General features: G+C 34.7%; 1 protein-coding gene across 1 annotated transcript; it reads right to left on the reverse strand.

Moving 5' to 3' along the window:
• Positions 1–19339: 19339 nt before the first annotated feature.
• Positions 19340–21175, reverse strand: LOC137732556 (uncharacterized). Its single transcript, XM_068471873.1, has 2 exons — positions 20547–21175; positions 19340–19730 (listed from the first exon to the last, which is right to left on the reverse strand). The coding sequence occupies exons 1-2, from the start codon at positions 21079–21081 to the stop codon at positions 19465–19467; spliced, it is 801 nt and encodes a 266-aa protein (XP_068327974.1). The 5' UTR covers positions 21082–21175; the 3' UTR covers positions 19340–19464.
• Positions 21176–21822: the final 647 nt, after the last annotated feature.

The raw sequence follows: 21822 nt of genomic DNA on the forward strand, positions 1-21822 counted from the left end.
ACTATGCATCTACATTGTCGATCCTTTCATAGATGGACAATGCAAAACAAATTGAGGATTCAATTGAATATCTCCCAGAAGATGATGATGACGACTTTGTCGATCCTCCACCGACGTCAAAAAAGAGGAAAATGGAAAAAAAAAGTAGCTAAGAAGGGATTAAAATCCAAGAAAGCTAAACCGTCAAACAAATTAGTGCTTCATCATGAAGGTGAAACCGTAGTGGGTCCTGAGCAAGTAGCTAATGAGGATGCAGCCGTAGTGGTACCTAAACTTCTTAAAGTTGTTGCTGATGATGAGATGATTAATGTTTAATAGCAAGAAGATGATGATGATGAAAGAACTATTTCAGATATGTCGAAAAAAAGGCAATGATCAAACAAGTGATGATGAATTTCAAATGATATTGTTTGCGTGGATGACAAAAAGAACAAATCCAAGATAAGCTAAAAAGTCAAGACGATGATCCGGTAGACAAAATGGTAAAATCCAAAAACAAGCTAATAATCCATAATTGATGATACATACTAATATTCTGTTATAACCGATGCTGCATACTGGTCCTATATTATGACTTGGTAGTATGAATTGAACGGCCCATTTTCTCTCTTAAAATTTTCTTTATTAATTAATGGAAACATTAGGAGACTGATTGCTAAACAGACATGGAGCTCCATAATAAGGGCAAAATCTAGGACCAGGTGCTCTGCAGCCAAAAGAAATAAATAAATGCATCCCAAATCCTTACTTAAAACACAAGATAATGTCAAAGAATAAATAAATGCATTCCAAATCCTTACTTAAAACACAAGATAATGTCAAAGAAGAAAATACCTTAAAAGCTATATGTTTTCATCAAATAGTTTTATTTCCAGTATTGACATTGTGGTTTATAGGACTATAGATATACGTTTATAATATAAAAATGATTTGTTTCTGCATAAGGGCTATAGATATATGTTTATCATATAGAAATGATGATTTTTGCTATTTCTCTGTAATTTTCATTTGAAACTGTTTTTATTGCCTTTATTATAGAGCTTCTGGCCATAGATTCCAATCCCGATTAGAAATTCAGTCTTCTAATGTTTCCATTAATTAATAAAGAAAATTTTAAGCAGAGAAAATGGGCCATTCAATTCATACTACCAAGTCATAATCTAGGAACAGGGTGCTCTGCACACAAAAGAAATAAATAAAAGCATTCCAAATTCTTACTTAAAACACAAGATAATGTCAAAGAAGAAAATACCTTAAAAGCTATATGTGACTTACTATCATTCTTCATCAGATCTCACTCTTCACCTGTTTCCCGGATTCATCGTGAAACCAACCCATAAATACCCTATTGTCAGCTCCAGTAAAAAAATTACATTGCAAATCACAATAAAACTAATGATATTGGTTCGCCCTTCGTGCTTGGTAACAAGAAATTACAGAATTACTTACAATTAAGGGAGGAGCATGCAATTTGAGAATTGTGATCTCACCTTGCATGCAGTGGCGATTGTAATTGCAAACTCGATTATTCGATTATGATTGTAATTGGCAACTATGAGTACTGTGAATTGAAATCAATCCTATATCCACAAGAACATTGATATAATATGATTAAACAAACTTAGCAAACTATACAAATCCAATCCAAGCCCTAATTTATAAAGCTATAATCCTTATTGCAATTCGAATCTCTGCAACCAATGCCAAAGCCCTAAATATATTAGATGAAAATTACGGAGAGATGACTGAAACGAGCAATCCGACCTTTTGACGATTTCACTTGAGAACACGGTTGTTAGGGTTTCAAGTTTATGATTGACTAGATACATGACTTAAAAAGCTAATAGATGATTTCCTTACAAACAGTAGAAGCGCTTGCAGACATATAAGCTTCTAGAACCAGTTCTTTGCATAGGTTTAATTTTGCAGATTGAGCTTTTGGTAGAGTTCAGAGACAAGAAATTGATGGCTTGTTCTATATAGGGAGTTTTAACGAAAATGGTCTGGTACTATTCATTCTTAATCAAAAAGACATTTTGTGTATGAAAAGTTCATAATGGATAAAGCTTTTTTCTTTATTTACTCTTATGCCATTATTTTATTATTGTAGAGGGGTCCACAATGACGTTGACATTTTTGTCTGGAAATACATTATTTTACATGATGCTATTCAACTTATACTAATTTGCTGCCAGCTCTTTATGCTTCCATCATGTTGTCGATGTTATGCAGCTCTTCTTCTGTCAAATTATTCCAGTACTGTTCATCGCCTTCTACTAGCTCTGCATCTCTTTCTCTATCTTCTTTCACCTTGTAATACATATCTTTTGTTTCTCCTTTGAAATTTTGAGGCTTCCAGTATGGTTGATGACGGGCTTTTGACTTGCTGTAAAAATATGCATTTCTTCTTCTTCTGCTACTAATATCATATCATAACTAAAATCTTCAAACTCATCTAAGGCAAACATTTGGATCCCTCGAATTTTTACAATACCTTTGTATGAAGGAGTTCACCTGTGTGGAGAGATAGGGGATAGTCTAAAGGACTTTTCATTAATCATGGCTATGTGCCTAGCTTTCTGCTTATGCATATGTACATACCAATCTGGAGGGCTACTAATAAAACTTATGCAAATTTCTTTCCATTTTTCTAGATACTCTTCTGCTACTTTTATAAGTTTTTTAGGAAATGATTCTAGTTGGGAAATATGGTTAATAAATATTTTATCAAGATAACCAAACTCTAATAGTAAGGATAAGGTAACTTCTACCAAGTTATGCTTTTCAGATGATCATAACTAAAATGCCATGGTCTAAAATCTTTCATGTTAATTCTGGCCACAACTATGCTAACCTCTAGTTTACAAATACAACTCTCTATATTATTACAAAGACATGGTGGGTACATCTTTATAATAATATCCATCCCCGATTTTGGATCAAAGATGGACTGATACAAAGCACATTGTAACTGTAATTGTAACTCTTTCATGGACTGTGATGCTCTGCTCAGGATTTCATTTTGCATATCTGATGGCATTATCCTTAATTTTTCTTTTGATATTTTTTCTAATAGGATACCATCTATTATTAAGTCTAAAGATATATTCCTAAGAAAATTTTCATATCTTTCTTGTTTTTCTTTGTCGCTCAGATGCTGATGCTGCTTCATTTCAATGTCTTCATCTAAGAGCTCAATCTTAATCTCTTCTATGGGCTCACTAGCCTATTGTTTTATGGGTTCAATAACCTCTTTTCCTTTATTCTTATGTTGATCAGTTTCCAAACCTATTTTCAATTCTCTTTTCAGGGTGTCACTTGTCTTCTGCTGCATTATGAGATATTGGAGTTCTTGGTTCATTTTGCTAAACTTACTAAGTAATGACTCATGGTCCCTAGAGATAGGTTGGAGTTTGTGCTCAAGAGAATGAATATGATGCTGGCTTTGATGGAAATTAAAATTAAAGCTATCAAACTCTTGTTCTAAGGCTCTAATTAATTTTTCATGACTTAACCTCATGCTTGGCTGTTTGATTTGGATATTCCAAAAATTATCTAAGAGAATATGTTGCCTATCAGAAAGCGTTGGTACCTTTGACCTATACCTCAGAATTGGATTTCTGATTCATTCAACAATGTTGCCATTAAAGTTGAAAATGGGTACTCGTGGGGATGCTGGTTTGCTTATGCTATTTTGGAATCCACTGAATGACGGAGTTTGATAATGCATCATTATGTTACTGAAAGGTGTTCTTCCGCCTTATGGTCTTGTGCTATTTGAGGATGATGGTCCACGATATTCCATTCCTATTCAACAAATTAATCTTAATAAAATATCAGCTAATGTATTGTCATTACCTTTTATAATGCATCAAAATGATTATAATGAAAAACTATATTTTGACAATCTGTTCTAATTGTAAATATTTCATTGTGTAAAAATAAATAAAATGTTTCAAGTAAGTTAATTATTCCTAAAATTTCTAAATCTGTTGATGGTAATCTTGATTGTACATTACTAAATTTTCTGGACTAATATCTACAAACTTGTTCATCAGACTTTGGTGACTCTTTATGCTTTTTCTGGTATAGTATACCTGTCCATGCTAATGATGAAGCATCTGTTTCAACTATTTTGTAACTATCATCTAATGGTAATGTTAATGGCTTAAGTTTAGTAATTTCTTCCTTTATATTTTGAATTAATTTAATATCTTCACTATTAAAATACTTTTCTTCCCAAATCAGAGATAAAATTTCTTGCATAATTTAACAATCCTAAAAATGCTTGTAACTGTTTCTTATCTTCTAATTTATCTAGAAATTCTAAGACTTTTTTTAACTATATGATCTTGTAATTGTATTGTACCTGACTTAATATACATTCCTAAAAATTCTATATCTTGCTTTTCTAATGCTATTTTATTTTTGCTAATCACAATACCATTATTGATAAATTCTTGTAAAACTATTTCTAAGTGCTTTCTATGTTCATTTCTATTTTTACTATGTACTAAAATATCATCTACATAAAACTACAAAAATTATCATGTTTCTTGAAAATTTGATCCATCTTTCTTTGAAAGATCGACGGAGCATTTTTAAGTTCAAATGGCATAACAAGCCACTCAAAATGTCCTTCTGGACAAGTAAAAGCTGTCTACTCAATTGATTCTTCTGCTAATCGTATTTGCCAAAATCCTGATTTACATTCAAATTTACTAAAATATTTACTCTCATGAATTTTATTTATAAGCTCATCTTTATTTGGTAACTTATAACTATCTTCATATGTATTATCATTTAATCTCTTGTAATTATAAACTATTCTAGCCTTATCTCTCTTAAGCTTTGAATGTTTTCTCACTATAAATGCTGCTAATCTATGTCTAGACTTAGAGGGTTTAATTACTTTTAAATTTAACAGCTCTTTTATTTGCTGTTCAAACTCTTGTTTATCTAATAAACTACAAGGCATGTTAGCTGTCTTTATGGTTAAATCTGGATTAATTATATCTAATTTTGCTAGTATTTTATTTTTATTCCAATGTAACTATGGATCTTCTCCTATAATTCTAGTTTGTTATGCTAATTGTAATAATTCTTCTAAACTTTTTGGTTTATTTAACTATAATATTTCAATACGGGTTCCTTCTTCTAAAATTGGATATTTATGTTCAAATATTTCTTCATCAAACTCTTCTATGTTATTATGCTCAACATTTTCTTTTGAGTTTTCCAAATAATAACTATCTTGACTACTAGATTCTTCTATACTTATGATTTTGTATGCTTCTACAGCATTACTTTGGTCAGTTATTGTAATATCTCCTTTGAAAAATGTTATGCTAGGATTCATAAATAAAAAGCCTTGTAAACTTTTCAAAAAATTTAAACCTAAAATGAATGGGTATGATCCTACTGGTGAAACAAATGTTAATGGTAAATTAAATTGTTGTTTTTCTACTTTAATAGACTCATTATTGATGCAATGTGTTAAGTAAACTGATCTCTCATCAAATTGTTTATTCTCACTGGTTTTGCTAATTTTTGTCTATATTTTTCTGGTACTAATTCTTCTCTTATGACACTCTTTGTACTCCCTGTATCTATCATAGCTGTTGTTTGTATCTTATGTTCTTTTGCTAATTCTATTTCACAATTTATGGTAATTAAAGAACTATTTTTTGGATTTTCTATGCTATAAACAATCCTTCCTAATATTTCAGTATTTTCTTGTGATTCTGCTAAATTAATTTCTAATAACTTATTATTATAATACTTTTCGCACAATATTGAATATGTATTATAATATTTATTTGCAACTAATTTACTACACTTATGACATTTTTCTGGCCAACCTAAATTAATGTATTTATATTCTTCTTCATGTTGTTCTTCTATGAATGCACACATATACTCTTCTAAATCACTATTTGTGCTATTTGAATTTTTCGAGTCTGAATCTATCATGTTAATACTCTCTATACTATAAATACTCTCATTATCACTTAAATCATCTAAACTGTATATTGACTGAATATCTTCATCTTCTTCTAACTTAAACAACTCCATCAAATGTACTTTTTCTCTCGACTGTTTTCCTAATTTTGGACATTTAGGTCTAATATGTCCAACTTCTCCACATGAATAACATTTACAACTACTCTTATCTTTTGGTGCTTTATATTTTCCAATCCAAGGTCTGCCTCTTCTTTTCCTAAATTGTTTTGGAATATATTTTCTCTTCTTATATGTTCTTGAATTTCTTATGCTGAAATTCTTATGCTGTTTGTAAGGTTTATATGACTTATATTTCTTTTTGTATATTTTCTAATGCTATTTTTCTTATGACAACTATATTGTTGTGGTAAATCTATATTTTTACAACTCATGTAAAATTGCTTTCTAATTTGTCTCTTAGCTTTTATTTGACTACACTGTTGTCTAATTATATCATATACATGTTGAATTCTAGGTCCTATTGCAATATCATTTTTCTATGGATGCTTTTGCCATTCATTCCAAATCTTTTCTCCTATTGGTCCTTTTATTTTTGTCATATAAGTATCTAATAAATTAATATTACTAATTCTACCCGTTCTTCCTAAATATTTAAAGAAATCTATTGTATACTCAGCTATATACTGTCAATCACAAATTTTTAATTATTCTAAATTTCTAATTGCCCTTATTTGTTCTTGTTCACTTCTGCCATCTAATCTTTTATGATCTAAAAATTTTTGTTTAATCAAAGTAACAAAACCATCAATATTAAAATGTGTTTTAGTTGTCTGATGCTATTCTGGATTTTGAACTTTCCATGACTGAAAATAATAAAAAACTAAACCATCTAAAGTATGTTCAAAATAATCTAACATATTTTGTAAATTACTAAAATCTAACATTAATGCTGCATGTACGCAACCCTTTTCCTATCTCTCAATCGTTCTTTCCCAATCTTGTGGATCTACATTATCTAAATTTAAAATATTACTAGCTATATTAATTTGTTCTAACCCCCTCAAATATGGAATCCTATTTTTTCTAGGTGGTTTTATCGTACTTTCTTTTATGTAATCTACTTTTGCTTTTTCATTATATTGTTCATTTGTTGGTCTAAAAAATTGTTGGTCAGTCCTACTTGCGTGTCCTGAATTTTCTACTCCGGATATACTACTTTTTTCTGTTGGATTACATTCTTCTCTCAATTCTAATAAATTATTATATTCTTTTGATCCTAAAATATGTTTTACTCCTATTTCTAAAATTAATTTTTTCATTTCTTCATCTGAAATTCTATGTAGTTCTAAATCATATGTCCTATATTTTTCTAAGTACTCTTCTTCATCTAAATGATCAATATCTTCTATAAGCTTATCTACAATATGATCAAAAATTTTGTCAACTAAATTAATATCTAAATTATCAAAAGCCACTGTCATTTTCGATCTCACTCTCATATTCTTCTATATTTTCTAGTTTCTTGTAAATACTAAACCTAATTGTTGCGTTACCTGTACTAGTTTTATATATTTGTACTTTATCTGGTTGTTTATTTCTTGTTACTTGTAAATTAGGTAATGTCCACTGAATTCCTTCTAAAAAGCTATTATCTACGGTTTTTGCTTCTATCATATTTACATGTTTACTACCTAATGTTTGAACTAAATTTTGAAATTCTAAATTAAACTTAAGATGTATATTTATCAGACACTTTACCAATATACATTAAGCTAATACATAAATTTTTATACTCTCCTTTCATATTATAATTTTTTGTTCTTATGCTTACTTTAATATATTTACTAAATTCATTAATTGTCATAACATAATTTGGAATACATCCTATGACTGCTAAGTTTGAACTTAAATCTACTTCAGCTGTTACTATTGTTGCTTGTTGGTGATTATCCCATCTATCATCATATACATACACACACACACACACACACACACACACACACATATATATATATAGACACTAATGCTTTTGTGCATACTTGTGCTCTGGTTAATCCTGCTATTCCAATTAGTATTGTTCCTATATGAATCTGACTGAAATGTGATTTTCTCAAATGCATAACTGCTTCCTTACTAATTAAATTAAATGTAACTTCTTTATCGATATAGCTAACTTCATGTTGACTGATGCTACTTACAATTCTGCTTCTATTTTCAAATAAACCTAATTGGTACAAGTTTTATTTATTTTTCTGTGTTTTCTCAAAACCTCTTCGAATAAATTCGTGTGCTTCTTCTTCATTTGGATAAACATCTTTAGCTCTAATTACTTCTTTTCTAAAGAGTTCCATTTTCTATTATCAAAAGGATTTAGCTTAGGTCTTCTAATATTATTATTTGCACTTAAAGTTAAATTTTCTAGTTTATCTAGCAAAGATGGTGGAAGTGATGAAGATTCGTTATGTAAAACTTGGTTTATTTATGCTATTTGTTCTTCAACTTGATCTAATTTTTCAGCTAAATTTAAAACTAACTGAATAATTAAATTATTTTGCCTAATGGGAATATTACTATTGGCTACTTGACACACCCCGAATGAGATCAGGGCATGCTGGCCATCACGTGGAAGTGACGTAACCATGTGCACAGTGCAGAAGCTAAGAAATAATAATAAAGTACGAATAAAAACAAACCTAGCTATACACAAAGTAAAACATACATGTGCAAGCGTAAGCGTGAAAAACAAAGTTCAGAGCACGAAAGACCTAGTGCAGTCCGGGAGAAACAACACTAAATAAACACACCCCAAAGGTGGTCCTACATTGGTGATAATCTGTCAGATAAGCCGAGAAATCCCCTGGGAAGCCACCAAAAGTGCTAGTCAACTAGAACCTGGAGGGGCGCAAAACAGAAAGTGTGAGTGGGCAAAAACAAAGCTTTTTAAAAATCATTTCATAAACAAAGTTCTAACCCCTCACCGTAAAACCTGTATACTTCCCAGAAAATATAATAAATACATATATATAAATCATGCTCAGAAATATGCCATGCCAAATGCCTCAAATAAGATGCAAGTACTCAAGTAATGCCAATCCATGCCATATAATCTGTCAGCCGGAGTCACCTAACGTGACCTGTACGGCTAAATCTAAAGCTCTAATCTCCAACTCACTAACTACACCTGCACACGAGTCGGAACCACCTAAAGTGGTCTGTACGATAGGACTGGGCGTAAATAAGTACGCTCAAGTGCTACGATCACGTGAAGACTGGGCGAATAATCGCGGGTCACCTACGAGTTGAAACCACCTAAAGTAGTCTGTACGACAGGACTGTGCACCTAACTTGGATCCAAGATGAGCGTGTGGTATGGGAGGTGAACATCACGTGAAGGACTGTGCCCAACTTTGGGCGGGAGCACTAACACCAGGGGTGCAGGTTATGAGCTCTCTATGCATCTCAAATTACTACTAAACATAAACATAAACCATAACTCACCTGGCACTTACCTGTGCGTCCGCAGCACCAAACATATATATTTATGCAACTAATAATGCATAATTAAATGGGCAAACATAATGCATGGCATATAAAACATATAAACGTTTCATTTCACTTTCTGGGAAAAACACAAGTATATAGGTATATACGGAAAACCAAAAGCCCACTCACTAGTATGTAGAAGGGTCGTAACCCCCTTGCCTCGAGTAACCGCGCTCGTCCTCGGGATAGGTCTCACCTATATGCGAAACAACCATAAAAACGTAAATTTAAAAGCACATAACCAACATTACGAAATAACTTCTCATACAATGCTCAAATGGGGTGTATGAATACACCAACGTGATCTACTCAACCTCACGAACATCCCCAAATTTTTAAAATAATTTTCTAACACCGCACGCGCCCCTACGCGCCGGCCAAGGCACGGCCACACGCTCAGGCACGTGCCTGGCACACTGACGGCGTCAGTTAATGCCGTAAGGAATATTCCGTTAAATCTAACTGATTCTGTTAACGCCGTTAGGAATATCCATCCAAACTGACGGAATATTCTGTCATCTTCTCCGGCCAACCTCCGGCGCCGTCGCCAGCGTCGGAAAACCGGGAAAAATTCAAAACTTGATATCTCACTCGTTTTTCATCCAAATTTCACAAAATTGGTACCAAAATGAAGCTTACAACAAGAGGAACAAATCTATACCACTTTCAAGCACTAAAACCACCGGAAACTCACCGGGAAAACACCACCAACTCCAGCCAAACCTGCAACTCACGATCCCGACGTCCAAAACCTTCAAACGAATCACCCCGAGCCTCCTAAGAACCTCACCAAGCTTCCTACAAGCTTGAAATTCCCAAAAACATAAGAATTAACGTGTGCATGAACAGTACCCCGATTTACACCTCTCGGGTTCGACATGAATATGAAGGTTCCCTTACCTGAAATAGGTATGGTTGAACTCCTAAGGACCTCACGAGCAAAAATATGTAATTTGTTTCCTCGATCCGTGAAGATTCCAAGGGTTTTGGGTGTTGTCCGTACAAAGAAGATAGGAAAGGGTGAGAGAGAGAGTCTCGGGACAGGGTAGAGAGAGAGAAATGAGTGTGGGTATGTGTGTGGTCCAAAATCAACCAATCAAAACCCAAAAACAACCACACAACGAAACAACCATACTAGGGGTAAAACCGTCATTTCACCCCTACGGTACGAAAAGTCCGGGACGGGCTGTCACACTACTTGTGTTGAAAAATTTGTTAAACCTACTGGTTCTTTATCAAACTTACTAATTTCTTTCAAAGCTTGGATATATTTTCTGCTAGTTCTTGAATTGGTCATTAGACTAATAATTTATCTATTTTATTATGCAACTAATCTACTTGTTCACTCAACTCTTTTTGCACTAATTGAATATTTTGGACTTCTAATTTTAATTGCTCAACTACTTCTAATAATCTAAGTTCTACTTAAGCTTACTATCTATGAGGTCAACAAGCTCTTTTATCTCTCTTTTGCTCGGAAACCTTTGAATATTTTTGTTATTATCTTCTAACTGAGATGTAATATAATCTAAATTTTGTCTAATTGGTTTTATGGAATTTTTCTGAAAATGCTCTAACAATTGGTTTAACAAATGATTATGCTTATTATTTTCTAATTTTATATTTTCTGCTTGACTAATAATAAGATCTACAATACTATTGGCTTGTGAATTTTCTTCACTATGCAAAATATGATAATGCTTTCTCAATGGAAAATAACAAACTAAACTATTTTGGTCTAATGTTATTTTTCTTTTTTGAGGTTCACTAATTTCTAAATTAAGGTAATCTATCATAAACTATTATGCTTATTAAAGTTACGGATAATTGATTTCTTTGAAACTCTCTTTCTTCTCTCAAGGTCTCTAAAACTTGATTTGCTACTCCTTTTGCTTCTAAAACTTTATGCTGCATTTATGTATTATTATATTTACGAATAAATGAAGGATGTTCAAGATAACCAAGATAAAACTTCTGCTTCTTCAAAGTACTGCTAATTCTTTTGGATATATATTCTGATCTTGTCTTTATGCTAGTTATAGTTGGGTGTCTAGGACAATAAATACTTGGTGGTTGTGGTTGACAAGGTCTACAAGGACAATAATATCTGTTGTTCATACAAAAAAAAACAAGTATGATATCAGTTGTATCAATGACTTCCGTCCTCAAGATACTTTACTATTATAATTATACTATTAAAATGCTAAACTTGGCTCTGATGCCAGATTAGCACAGCAGACTCGGCTAAATATTCACATGGCCATTATAACAACTAGACATAAAACCTTGCACATGGAACTCGACATGTTTCAGCATGATGGCCGCTCACAGTACTATAAGGCCTTAACGGTTGAACTCAGAGGTACCCTAGTTAATGTCCAGTTATTTGTATGACAAACATTCAACTATAACAGAGTGCTCGAACAAGGTATGATCGTCAATTTAGCAGGTTAATAATATAACTACAATAGTGTTTCCCTGTTTTGGACTAGAAGTCTAATTAAACAAACACACTAAAGAAAGAAAAGAAAGCTTACTTAAGACTTGGAGATTGCTTCAATATGTACACTTGAACTTTTATTGATATATAGAATGTTTACAAAGATAGTTGTTTACAAGGAAGTGTTTACAAGGATGCTATGAAGACTAAGGATGTTTTGAGAGTATGAAGATGGTGTGAGTATATGGTGAGAGTAGGGTGTTCAGGTGTTGAGATATTGAGGTTTGTTTGTACAATGAAGGGAACTGTTTTTATATAGACTGGGTGAGAATACCTTGTTCTAAAATCTTTACAGATGTATGGTATGGACAGTTCCTTGGTACTTGTCATCTTCTACTGTTGCTGAAATTATCAGTACTGTTTCTAAAACGTGATCTGACTTATTTGTCTTCCTTTTACTTTGCATGTGAACTTGCTTATCTTCTTTTGCTTTGTCTTGATAAATGTATTTGAGCTTGCTGTATGGCTTTCTCCTGGAGCCTATTTTTTGCTTTTGTTTTGAGTATGCATGTGATCATTCTGAAATGTTTTTCTTCCTCATCTTCTTTCTCATGCCCAATTTGGGTATTATCAAAATATTCTGTCCTTATGATTAAAATGAAACTTTTCAGGGTGTTTTGGTTAGTTTCCCCTTCTATGTATGCTGCTCTGCGTTTATTTTCTAAAGTGTTATTACCATCCCCGAAATGCTCACCCCCACTGACTTTTGTTGATTTGTTAATGACTATCTTGATGAAATTATTTAAAAGGACAAACTTAAAAGGAGAACTGAGTAGTATTGTAGAATGTTACAAGTATTTTTCTACCGAAAACATGTTGCAATTGTTTTGATTACAAATTTATGTTGGGACTCTTTTCCTTTAATTGGTTCAATACTTTTCTTTGACTGTGAGCCACGTTAAGCTTGTGATAATGCTGATTAAGTAACGTTCTGGTGATGGTAATAGCATCACTCTGTTTCTAATTATTCAATCTTACATTAGTTAACCCAACAATGATACGGATACTGCTTTGTAGCCTGTGATTTTTAGTTTTTTGTCAAAAGCTTGTAATTTTACATGCTTAATTTTGCAGATTTTGTATTATAGAGGGACCTGAAATGGTGCAGGACTTTGACAAAATGGAGTTGCAGGAGATCCAAGATAATATACGAAGCTGATGAAACAAGATTTTCTTGCATATGGAAGAGGTGAGCCCACTTTTTTCGTATTAGCACGATGTTGCATATGATTGCCACTTTAGACGGACTTCGTTTTAATTTTTCTTGCCAGAAATTTGCGGTGTGTGAATCGTTTCCTTGCGATTGGCTCATAGTATGAAGCCAATTCATCCCAAAGAGCCTTCAACTTGGTGTAATAGTCTGAAACAGATTGTTGTCCTTGTCGAATTTGATAAATCCTTGAATCGTTTCCTTGTGAGAATCGATCCTCAAGATCCTTCCATGCTGCTGATGCGGATTTGCAGTAGAGTATACTGCAAGCGATGTTGCCTTGCACAGACTGCCAAATCCATGACAAGACCATGTCGTTGCATCTCTGCCAAATTAGATATTTGGCATCGGTGCTTGCAGGGCTTTTGTGTGATCCATCAATAAACCCAACTTTGTTCTTGGCCCTGAGAGTGATGTGCATAGAGTGGCTCCACTGACCGTAGTTGTGTCTGTCAAGGAGTTGTGAAACTAAAACAAGACTCGGTGCATCTGAGTGGTGTAAGATGAGAGGATCGGATGTGTGAGGCACCGCCTTGGTTTTTCATCGGCCATGTTGGCTGCGTTTGTTGGAGAAAATTTGAGTTGTGTTTGTAGTGGAAGTGGAATGGGCTTCTAGAGTCACCAAGATCGGTGCTCTAATGACATGAAGAAAGTTGAGGTTCCACCATAAAACCAATTGGCAATATGGGGAGTAGCCCAACCTTTTATAAGCTCATGCAAGTTCCCTCATTCCATCAATGTGAGACTCATTCTCAACATTGTGAATTGTGAGTATGTTGGTTGTTTTATAAGATGTGTGTTCACATTGCTAACTTATGGAAAATGATGTCCTTATTCAGTATTTGGCTTTCATTCAGAACTAGTTGGGAATTGATAGTTTTACAGATTTTTGGTTTATCTTGTGCTTGTCGTCACACTTGTTGAAATATCTTTTCTCTGGTTGTTTCCTTGTTTTTTACGGTTTCTGTTGAGCGAAACATAGTCTATTTGTGCTGATTATATGCTAGTTAAATATGATTTCAATTTCTATTGTTTTGATTTATCGTGTGCTTGTCGTCCACACTTGATGATATATCTTCCCTCTGGTTGTTTCCTTTTTATTTTTTTATTTTTATTTACTTTTTAAGTTTCCGTTAAGTGAAAAATAGTCTGTTTGTGCTGATTACATGTTGATTGTATATGTGGTCTGTTTTGAGGGATTTTCATCATTGAGTGACTTCGATTTCTACTATTTTCAGTGAGGAAGGGATGAAAGGGAAAGAGAAGAGAGTATGTAGCGTTTTGCATCGCAATGAGGCTAGTGATGAACTGACATAAGTGGGAGATACGATGTCGAGAATGAAACGGACCAGAAAATTATAAAAAATCGGAAAGAAACATTTTTAGTATTTGCTTAGATGAATGTTGTATGAGAATTGAGCGATTATATGGTTGTAAAGGATTGATTGATGAAATGACAATGTTTCAATGGTTGAATGATTGTATGACATTTAATAGCATTTTGCAAGTGTTATGCAAAGATGCTTATAGTATTTGGGCAATGCTATGGATTATATAGAAGTGCTGGGAGAAACAATAAATGTTATAAAATACATTTCATAGTATATTTTTTTTTTATAGCAATTGAAAAATGCTATAGAAAGTGTAAACTTTCTATACAATGGTTTAGTATAGCATTGGCAAAAAGGATGAACTGTCAATTTAGTCTTTGAATTATCACCTTATTGAAAATTAGGTCCCTAAACTATGTTTTTTTAGAAAATTCAGTCATTGAATTATAAAAATAAACTGCCAATTACATCCTTAATATTATATTTGAAGTTACTATAATCAATTTTTGTCAATTTAAGTCACGTTACTTGCATGTGATACATATTGGAGGGTAGATTGATAGTTTTTCATAAAGAAGTAGTGTATGGAGTTAACTTTAGAGGGTAAATTGGTAGTTTTACATAAGAAATAGTGTATAACTTTAGAGGATAAATTGGTAGTTTTACATAAGAAATAGTATAAGTTAACTTTGGAAGGTAAATTAGATGTTAGATTCGCAACCTATATGAAAGGTGAAGGGTTTTTAGGTGAGAAAATGACGGTATTACACTCTAAAGTGTGTTAAGTGACTTAAGTTGACGAAAAATTGGATAAAATAGCTTGAATATAATAGTATGGATGAAATTAGCAATTTTTAATGAATTTAAAGACTTATTTTACCGAAAAAATAATTCAAGGACTTAATTTTCATTGATGTAATAGTTCAGGGACTAAATTGACACTTCACACTTGGAAAAAATATGAAACACTTGTATAGCATTTATTGAATGCTATAAAAAGTGGTTTGTGGTGTGACAACCGAACTACCCGTAATGAATTTCTTGCCCTAGATAAAACCAATAAAAATAATCAGAACTGTACGTTGTCTTGATAGTTCACTAAATCTCACCAGGAGTATATGTAATGTAGTAATTCTTCAAATGATGTCGTTATTTTAAGGAAAGTACGGACTCTATCGTGGAATGCATTCCCCAATATGCACTCATGATCAAATTATCTATTTTTATGTCTCCTCTTATTGACCGTCTTTGCAAAATATTAGACTGATTGAAGGAGAGATAAAAAATGAATGGCTAATATTTCTTCAGTAGTCATAATTTGATTGTATTTCTTGGTATTTTCAGGCTATTTTAATTGCAAAACATATTGGCACGAGTTCTAAATAACTATTGGTTGTAATATCTCCCTCTCATTGTCAGGAGACAATGTTAACCTCGTATTTTTCTTTCCAGAAAGGAGATCGAATTACCAAGTTGCAGCAAGCTGTCCGATGAACTAGAGAACGTGACAGTTAGCCGAAGACAAGACTATACCGTATTAAAAAAGGCGATCGGGAAGCAACCAGTCGCTTCTGGCGAAGCTTCCGTAAGGCCGACCACTACTTGGTGGAGAGGTGTCTAACGGGCGGTGGCAAACTTATATATGCTTTTCTTTGAGCGTATTAATTTGTAATTGCCAATACTTTCAGGTATTGTACTTGCAACAAACCACCATTAGTCAGGTACCATAAATTTATCCAAATTTTTACATCGTATACAGGTTGTTTATCAAGTGGAAGAAGATCAGAAGCCATTTGTAACTCAAATTTTGTATAGTTCATATATCATAAGTATACTTTCTCAAACAACTTTCACAAGTCTCCTTTTTTTATTGGTCAATCAATAACAACAAAAAGGTCGAGTATCAAAAGTTTTCCATTTCTGACATGTTAACTGTTAGAAAATCACTAGATCCTAAAAGTTTAAGTTGTCATAAAATGGATCAATAATGTATATCAAACTTACACCACTTCCTTTCTCACTTGCCTGCCAATTCTGCACGTGGCGTGGCAAAGCAATAGGGTAAGAGACAGGTTGACTAGATTGTAAAAATTTAAGTTGTCGTAAAATGGGTCAATAATGTGTATCAAACTTACACCATTTCCCTTCTCACTTGCATGTCAATTCTGCACGTGGCGTGGCAAAGCAAAAGGGTAAGAGACATGTTGACTAGATTGTAAAAATTTAAGTTGTCGTAAAATGGGTCAATAATGTGTATCAAACTTACACCATTTCCCTTCTCACTTGCATGTCAATTCTGCACGTGGAGAGGCAGACCAATAGGTAAGAGGCACAAACATATAAGTGCAGTGCCGTAGCACCCTACACATTGCAAAGAAACAAAGAAATTGCAAACATGAATTGAGCTCATGACCGACCTCTTGCAAAGAAGGCTCTGATACTACGTTAGACAACTAGACTTAAAAAACTAAGCCGGTAAAGATGAACCAACAATATATTTCAAGCTGACAACATTCTCTTCCTCACTTGCATACTAAACCTGCACGTGGAGAGTCATACCAATAGGGGAAGAAAGACAAGCATATAGGTGCAGCACCCACCATACACTGGCAAAACTAACAAACAAGTTGAAAACAAGAATCGAACTCTTGACTACTTGCAAAGAAGACTTTGATAATATATTAAACAACCACAAAATGTCAACATTTTAGAGTCAAGTTACTTTGATACCAAGGGTTAGGTCAGAGTCTTGTTCGCAATTGGAACGATCGAGTTGGGGGAATGACTCTGATACCATGTCAGGATTTTAGAGTTACGTTTGTAACCCACTATTAATAACACCGATATTCTTCTAGCTTTACAACCTACACATGCCGACATGTATTAAGTTTTATCACTAAAGGCCTTAATATTATTAGTAGTGGTAACATTCATTTATAAATAATAATATATTTTATCAAATTTCCGATGATTGTATTCTTGAACACTAAACGCTTAAAAACTTAACCTATCAGAGAAAGGGCCAACAGTGTGTACTAAGCTTACAATCACCATGTCCATATTCTAGTAAATTAGGTGCACGCTCTTAATTGGTTCTCAACTTAAACAGAATTGACAGCACTTGGAAGAAGAGAGAGAGAGAGAGAGAGAGAGAGAGTCTTCACTTGCAATTGCAAATGCCAAAGTTTGGAGCCTAGTAGGAAGCCCTCTCTGTCCTAATCTCATCCCTAATTCCTAGTTCCTAGACAAGTACTTGAATCCTTTCTTGTTAACACTTGGATCCCTATAGGCTACAGGCTATTGTTTTAGATCCAAGGATGTTAAGCACCACCACATGCCAAAAAAAGGAAGATAAGACACCAATGAGGTTGTGGTCCTCTGTATTGAAAAATTATAGAGAGGAGGAATAACCCCTGAGCCTTAAGTGGGGACCACATATGGGACCCATCATTTATGCATCTGACCTGAGAGAGCATTGTCACTCCTCTGTTATTCTTTTGCTGGATTGATCTTGTGACATCCCACAGTGGTCAGGGGAGTGATCCTAAAATGTATATTCTCATCCCTACCTAGCATGAGGTCTTTTGGGAGCTCACTGGCTTCGGGTTCCGTTGAAACTCCGAAGTTAAGCGAGAAGGGGGCTAGAGCAATCCCAGGATGGGTGACCCATTGGGAAGTTCTCGTGTGAGTTCCCAAAACCAAAACCGTGAGGGCGTGGTCGGGGCCCAAAGCGGACAATACGATGCTACGGTGGTGGAGCGGGCTGGGAAAGTGGTCCCCTCCCGGCCGGGATGTGACAATTTGGTATGAGAGCCTAACCCTGGTCGCGTGTGTGCCGACGAGGACGTCAGGCCCCTAAGGGGGGGTGGATTGTGACATCCCACATCGCCCAGGGGAGTGATTCTAAAATGTATATTTTCATCCCTACCTAGCACGAGGCCTTTTGGGAGCTCACTGGCTTCGGGTTCCGTAGGAACTCCGAAGTTAAGCGAGAAGGGGGCTAGAGCAATCTTATGATGGGTGACCCACTTGGAAGTTGCTCGTGAGTTCCCAAAAACAAAACTGTGAGGGAATGGTAAGCCCAAAGCGGACAATATCGTGCTACGGTAGTGGAGTCGGGCCTGGGAAGTGGTCCCCCACGGGCCGGGATGTGACAATTTGGTATCAGAGCCTAACCCTGGTCGCGTGTGTGCCGACGAGGACGTCGGGCCCCTAAGGGGGGTGGATTGTGACATCCCACATCGCCCAGGGGAGTGATCCTAAAATGTATATTGGCCCTTCCTAGCATGAGGCCTTTTGGGAGCTCACTGGCTTCGGGTTCCGTAGGAATTCCGAAGTTAAGCGAGAAAGGGGCTAGAGTAATCCCATGATGGGTGACACATTGGGAAGTTGCTCGTAAGTTCTCAAAAACAAAACCGTGAGGGAATGGTAAGCCCAAAGCGGACAATATTATGCTACGGTAGTGGAGTCGGGCCCGGGAAGTGGTCCCCCCCAGGGCGGGATGTGACAGATCTTGTGTGAAGCAATTTGTATCCTTAATTTTGCTTAAGCATGAGTTAGGATCCATATTTCATACTCTTGAAGAATGTAAAATCCCACGTCAGAAATATGATAAAATAATATATAATATAATGCCGAATTGTGAAGGTGAGTAAGTTGGAAACAGTGTCACCATCGATGTTGATTAGTAGCCTCTTATGCAATAATTCAAATGAGGCGAAAGGAAGAGGGGAGGTTCAAACTTTCACCTCAGCGTAGGATTAACGCTTTTAACCACCAGAGGTACAAACATAACCATATAGTCGTACCAAATTATTCATAAATTATAATTTTGTTCCATGGAACTTCATACTTTGGCCATCATATTCATAAACATCAGTGATCACTAAACTTTAGTTTACTTCTAATTATAATAATTACAATTTTCTGGCCTGTTTCTTTTTCGGTTTCACAAGCTGTGAATCTCTAGAAACATTCTTAGGGGCCTGCAGTGTCTTCTTGCAGCTCATGATTCGTAAGCTCTGCCTTATTATGTCAATCTCTCTTTCCTTCTTAAAATGGTCATGCTCCATTGAAGCTATTTTGGATTTTAGAGAGGCAATCATTTCTTCCTTGGCTTTGAGCTCTCTCTTTAGATCTTCCACACTGTCTTCTTCCTCTGCCTTCCAATACAGCCCATTTCCTGCAGTAAATACCAAATGTCCATTATAAATGATATATAGGCTCTTTATCCGAAAGGATTTTCATTTTTTGGTAAAAATGGAGGATAGTTGTAGGCCCAATTCCACGTCGAATTTCAACGATTGGAACCGTCTATTTTGTAAGTCTCGATTCATAGATCATCCTTATAAAAATTCATTTCAATCCGAAACCATTTGCCTATTTAATTATCACAATGGAGTTTCAATGTTTCTTAGTAAACAAAGTGTTCGTTAATTTCTTTGAACTCAATTAGATGTCTCAAATATTTCCGATTCGGCTAATATTATAGTTTGGATCATTAAAGTACAACATTTTTCATAAATATATTTATCTATGTATGAATTAAAAGCACATTAGTGAAGAATTATTAAGATTATAATAAGTTCAGAGTTTGATTCTTTCAAATGTAACTGAAAACATATATTTGTAAAGAGGATTTGATTTAGTTATGTACACCTAAGAATCAAGCAATCTTGTAGCTAATTATAATGATGAAAAATTCAGTTTTTTTTTATGATTCATTTTTCTTGTGATGAGAAGAAAAATAATCAATGACTTCAGACAAAGGAAAAGCCTAAGACCCACCGACTGCTAAACTATGATGTTGGTTATCATTAACAATAATATAACTACGAAAATCGCCATCATAATTTCTTAGATACAACTGTTTTGTTCCAAAAAAGTGAAGACTGAGTGTCGCTGGAACAAATTCTGATCGAAAAATTGCTATCATTTTTCTGTAAGTGTTAATTATAAAGTTTCCAGCTGAGAGAGAGAGAGAGAGAGAGAGAGTTACCAGAATGTGTCCTCTGAATGAGATCATCAAGCTCCACCTTAATAGCCAGATAAAGTTGCTTCCACTTTTCCACAGTCTCATCCCTCCTTGCTCTTTCCTCCTTCATTTGCTCAGCCAAGAAAACACTCCCCAACAACACTTCCCACTCTTTACCATTATTCTCCCCACCACCACCACCACCAACTCCACGACCATCACCACCACTGCCGCCGCCAACACTACTCTTATTATTATTCCCACCTCCGACCACCATAACCCCACCACCAGAGTTCTCCATTCCCCTAATCCTCTCCTCCTTCTCCTCCACCACCTTCCTCAACATCTTCACTTCCTCCCTCATCTTCTTCTTCTCTTGCTTCCACTCAGCCTCCTTGAATGCAAACACCATCATGTCCCTCTCATATGCTGCACTCTCCTTCTTCCTCTCACACACCATCTCACTCATCTCCTCTTGAATACTTCTCACCTTTTCTCTCAACCCACCAGCATTTTTCTCACTTAAATTACCCTTCTTCTTGCTCAGAAACCCGCCCATCTACCAGTGATTTTCACACTCCTGCTTTCTTTTTCAGAGAGGACCCTTTCTGACATCGATTTTATCCAAGGGAGGGGGTTGTTTCAGAGGCTTCTCCTCTTGCTCTTCCACTTAATGAGAGCTGTGGTCTATTTTTATAAAGGGACTTGCTAGTTAGGTGCGCACTCACTCTCACACAATGTTAATAATGTTTGATGGAAGAAGCATCAACGAGCCAATGAGTGAGGCTCGTGAAGAAGACTAGTGTCTTGTATGCTAACATTATTTGATGATTTTTACACAGATATGGGACACACATGATCTGTATGCAAATATAATTGGATTATTCCCAAAGTCACATGCAATTTTCTTATTTAGGAGCGTGGGTTCTTTATTTCAAAATCTATTATTGTTTGGTCAATATTTTGCCAGCTACTTTTAAGTCAGCATAAGCCCCTAATACCCTCAGATAGCATCTATATACAGTTTGCATTCGTACTATTTGGTTCAAAAACATTTTTTTTGTTTGGAAACTATTTGGTTCAAAAACTTTAAGCAAATTATTGTGTGCATTGAAATACAGCCACCTGATATAGCATTTCGCTTCTGTTTTAACACGTGTTTTAAGTGCTATTTCTCTACAACAAATCACGTACAATTAATATTAGTATATCATAATTTTATCTCCACAATTTATTAAATAAAATAAACCAAATAAGATAAAATACTTATCTTTTGTAGATAGAGAACACTCTTCGTCGA

Source organism: Pyrus communis, chromosome 4, assembly GCF_963583255.1.
Source record: "Pyrus communis chromosome 4, drPyrComm1.1, whole genome shotgun sequence".
NCBI lineage: Eukaryota > Viridiplantae > Streptophyta > Magnoliopsida > Rosales > Rosaceae > Pyrus > Pyrus communis.

Bases quoted from the DNA above. Each gene is read 5' to 3' on its own strand.
- LOC137732556 (XM_068471873.1), bottom strand. From the start codon at position 21,081: ATGGGCGGGTTTCTGAGCAAGAAGAAGGGTAATTTAAGTGAGAAAAAT. The intron at 19,731-20,546 runs GTAACTCTCTCT...TATTTACTGCAG, and splicing joins CATTCAGAGGACACATTCTG to GAAATGGGCTGTATTGGAAG.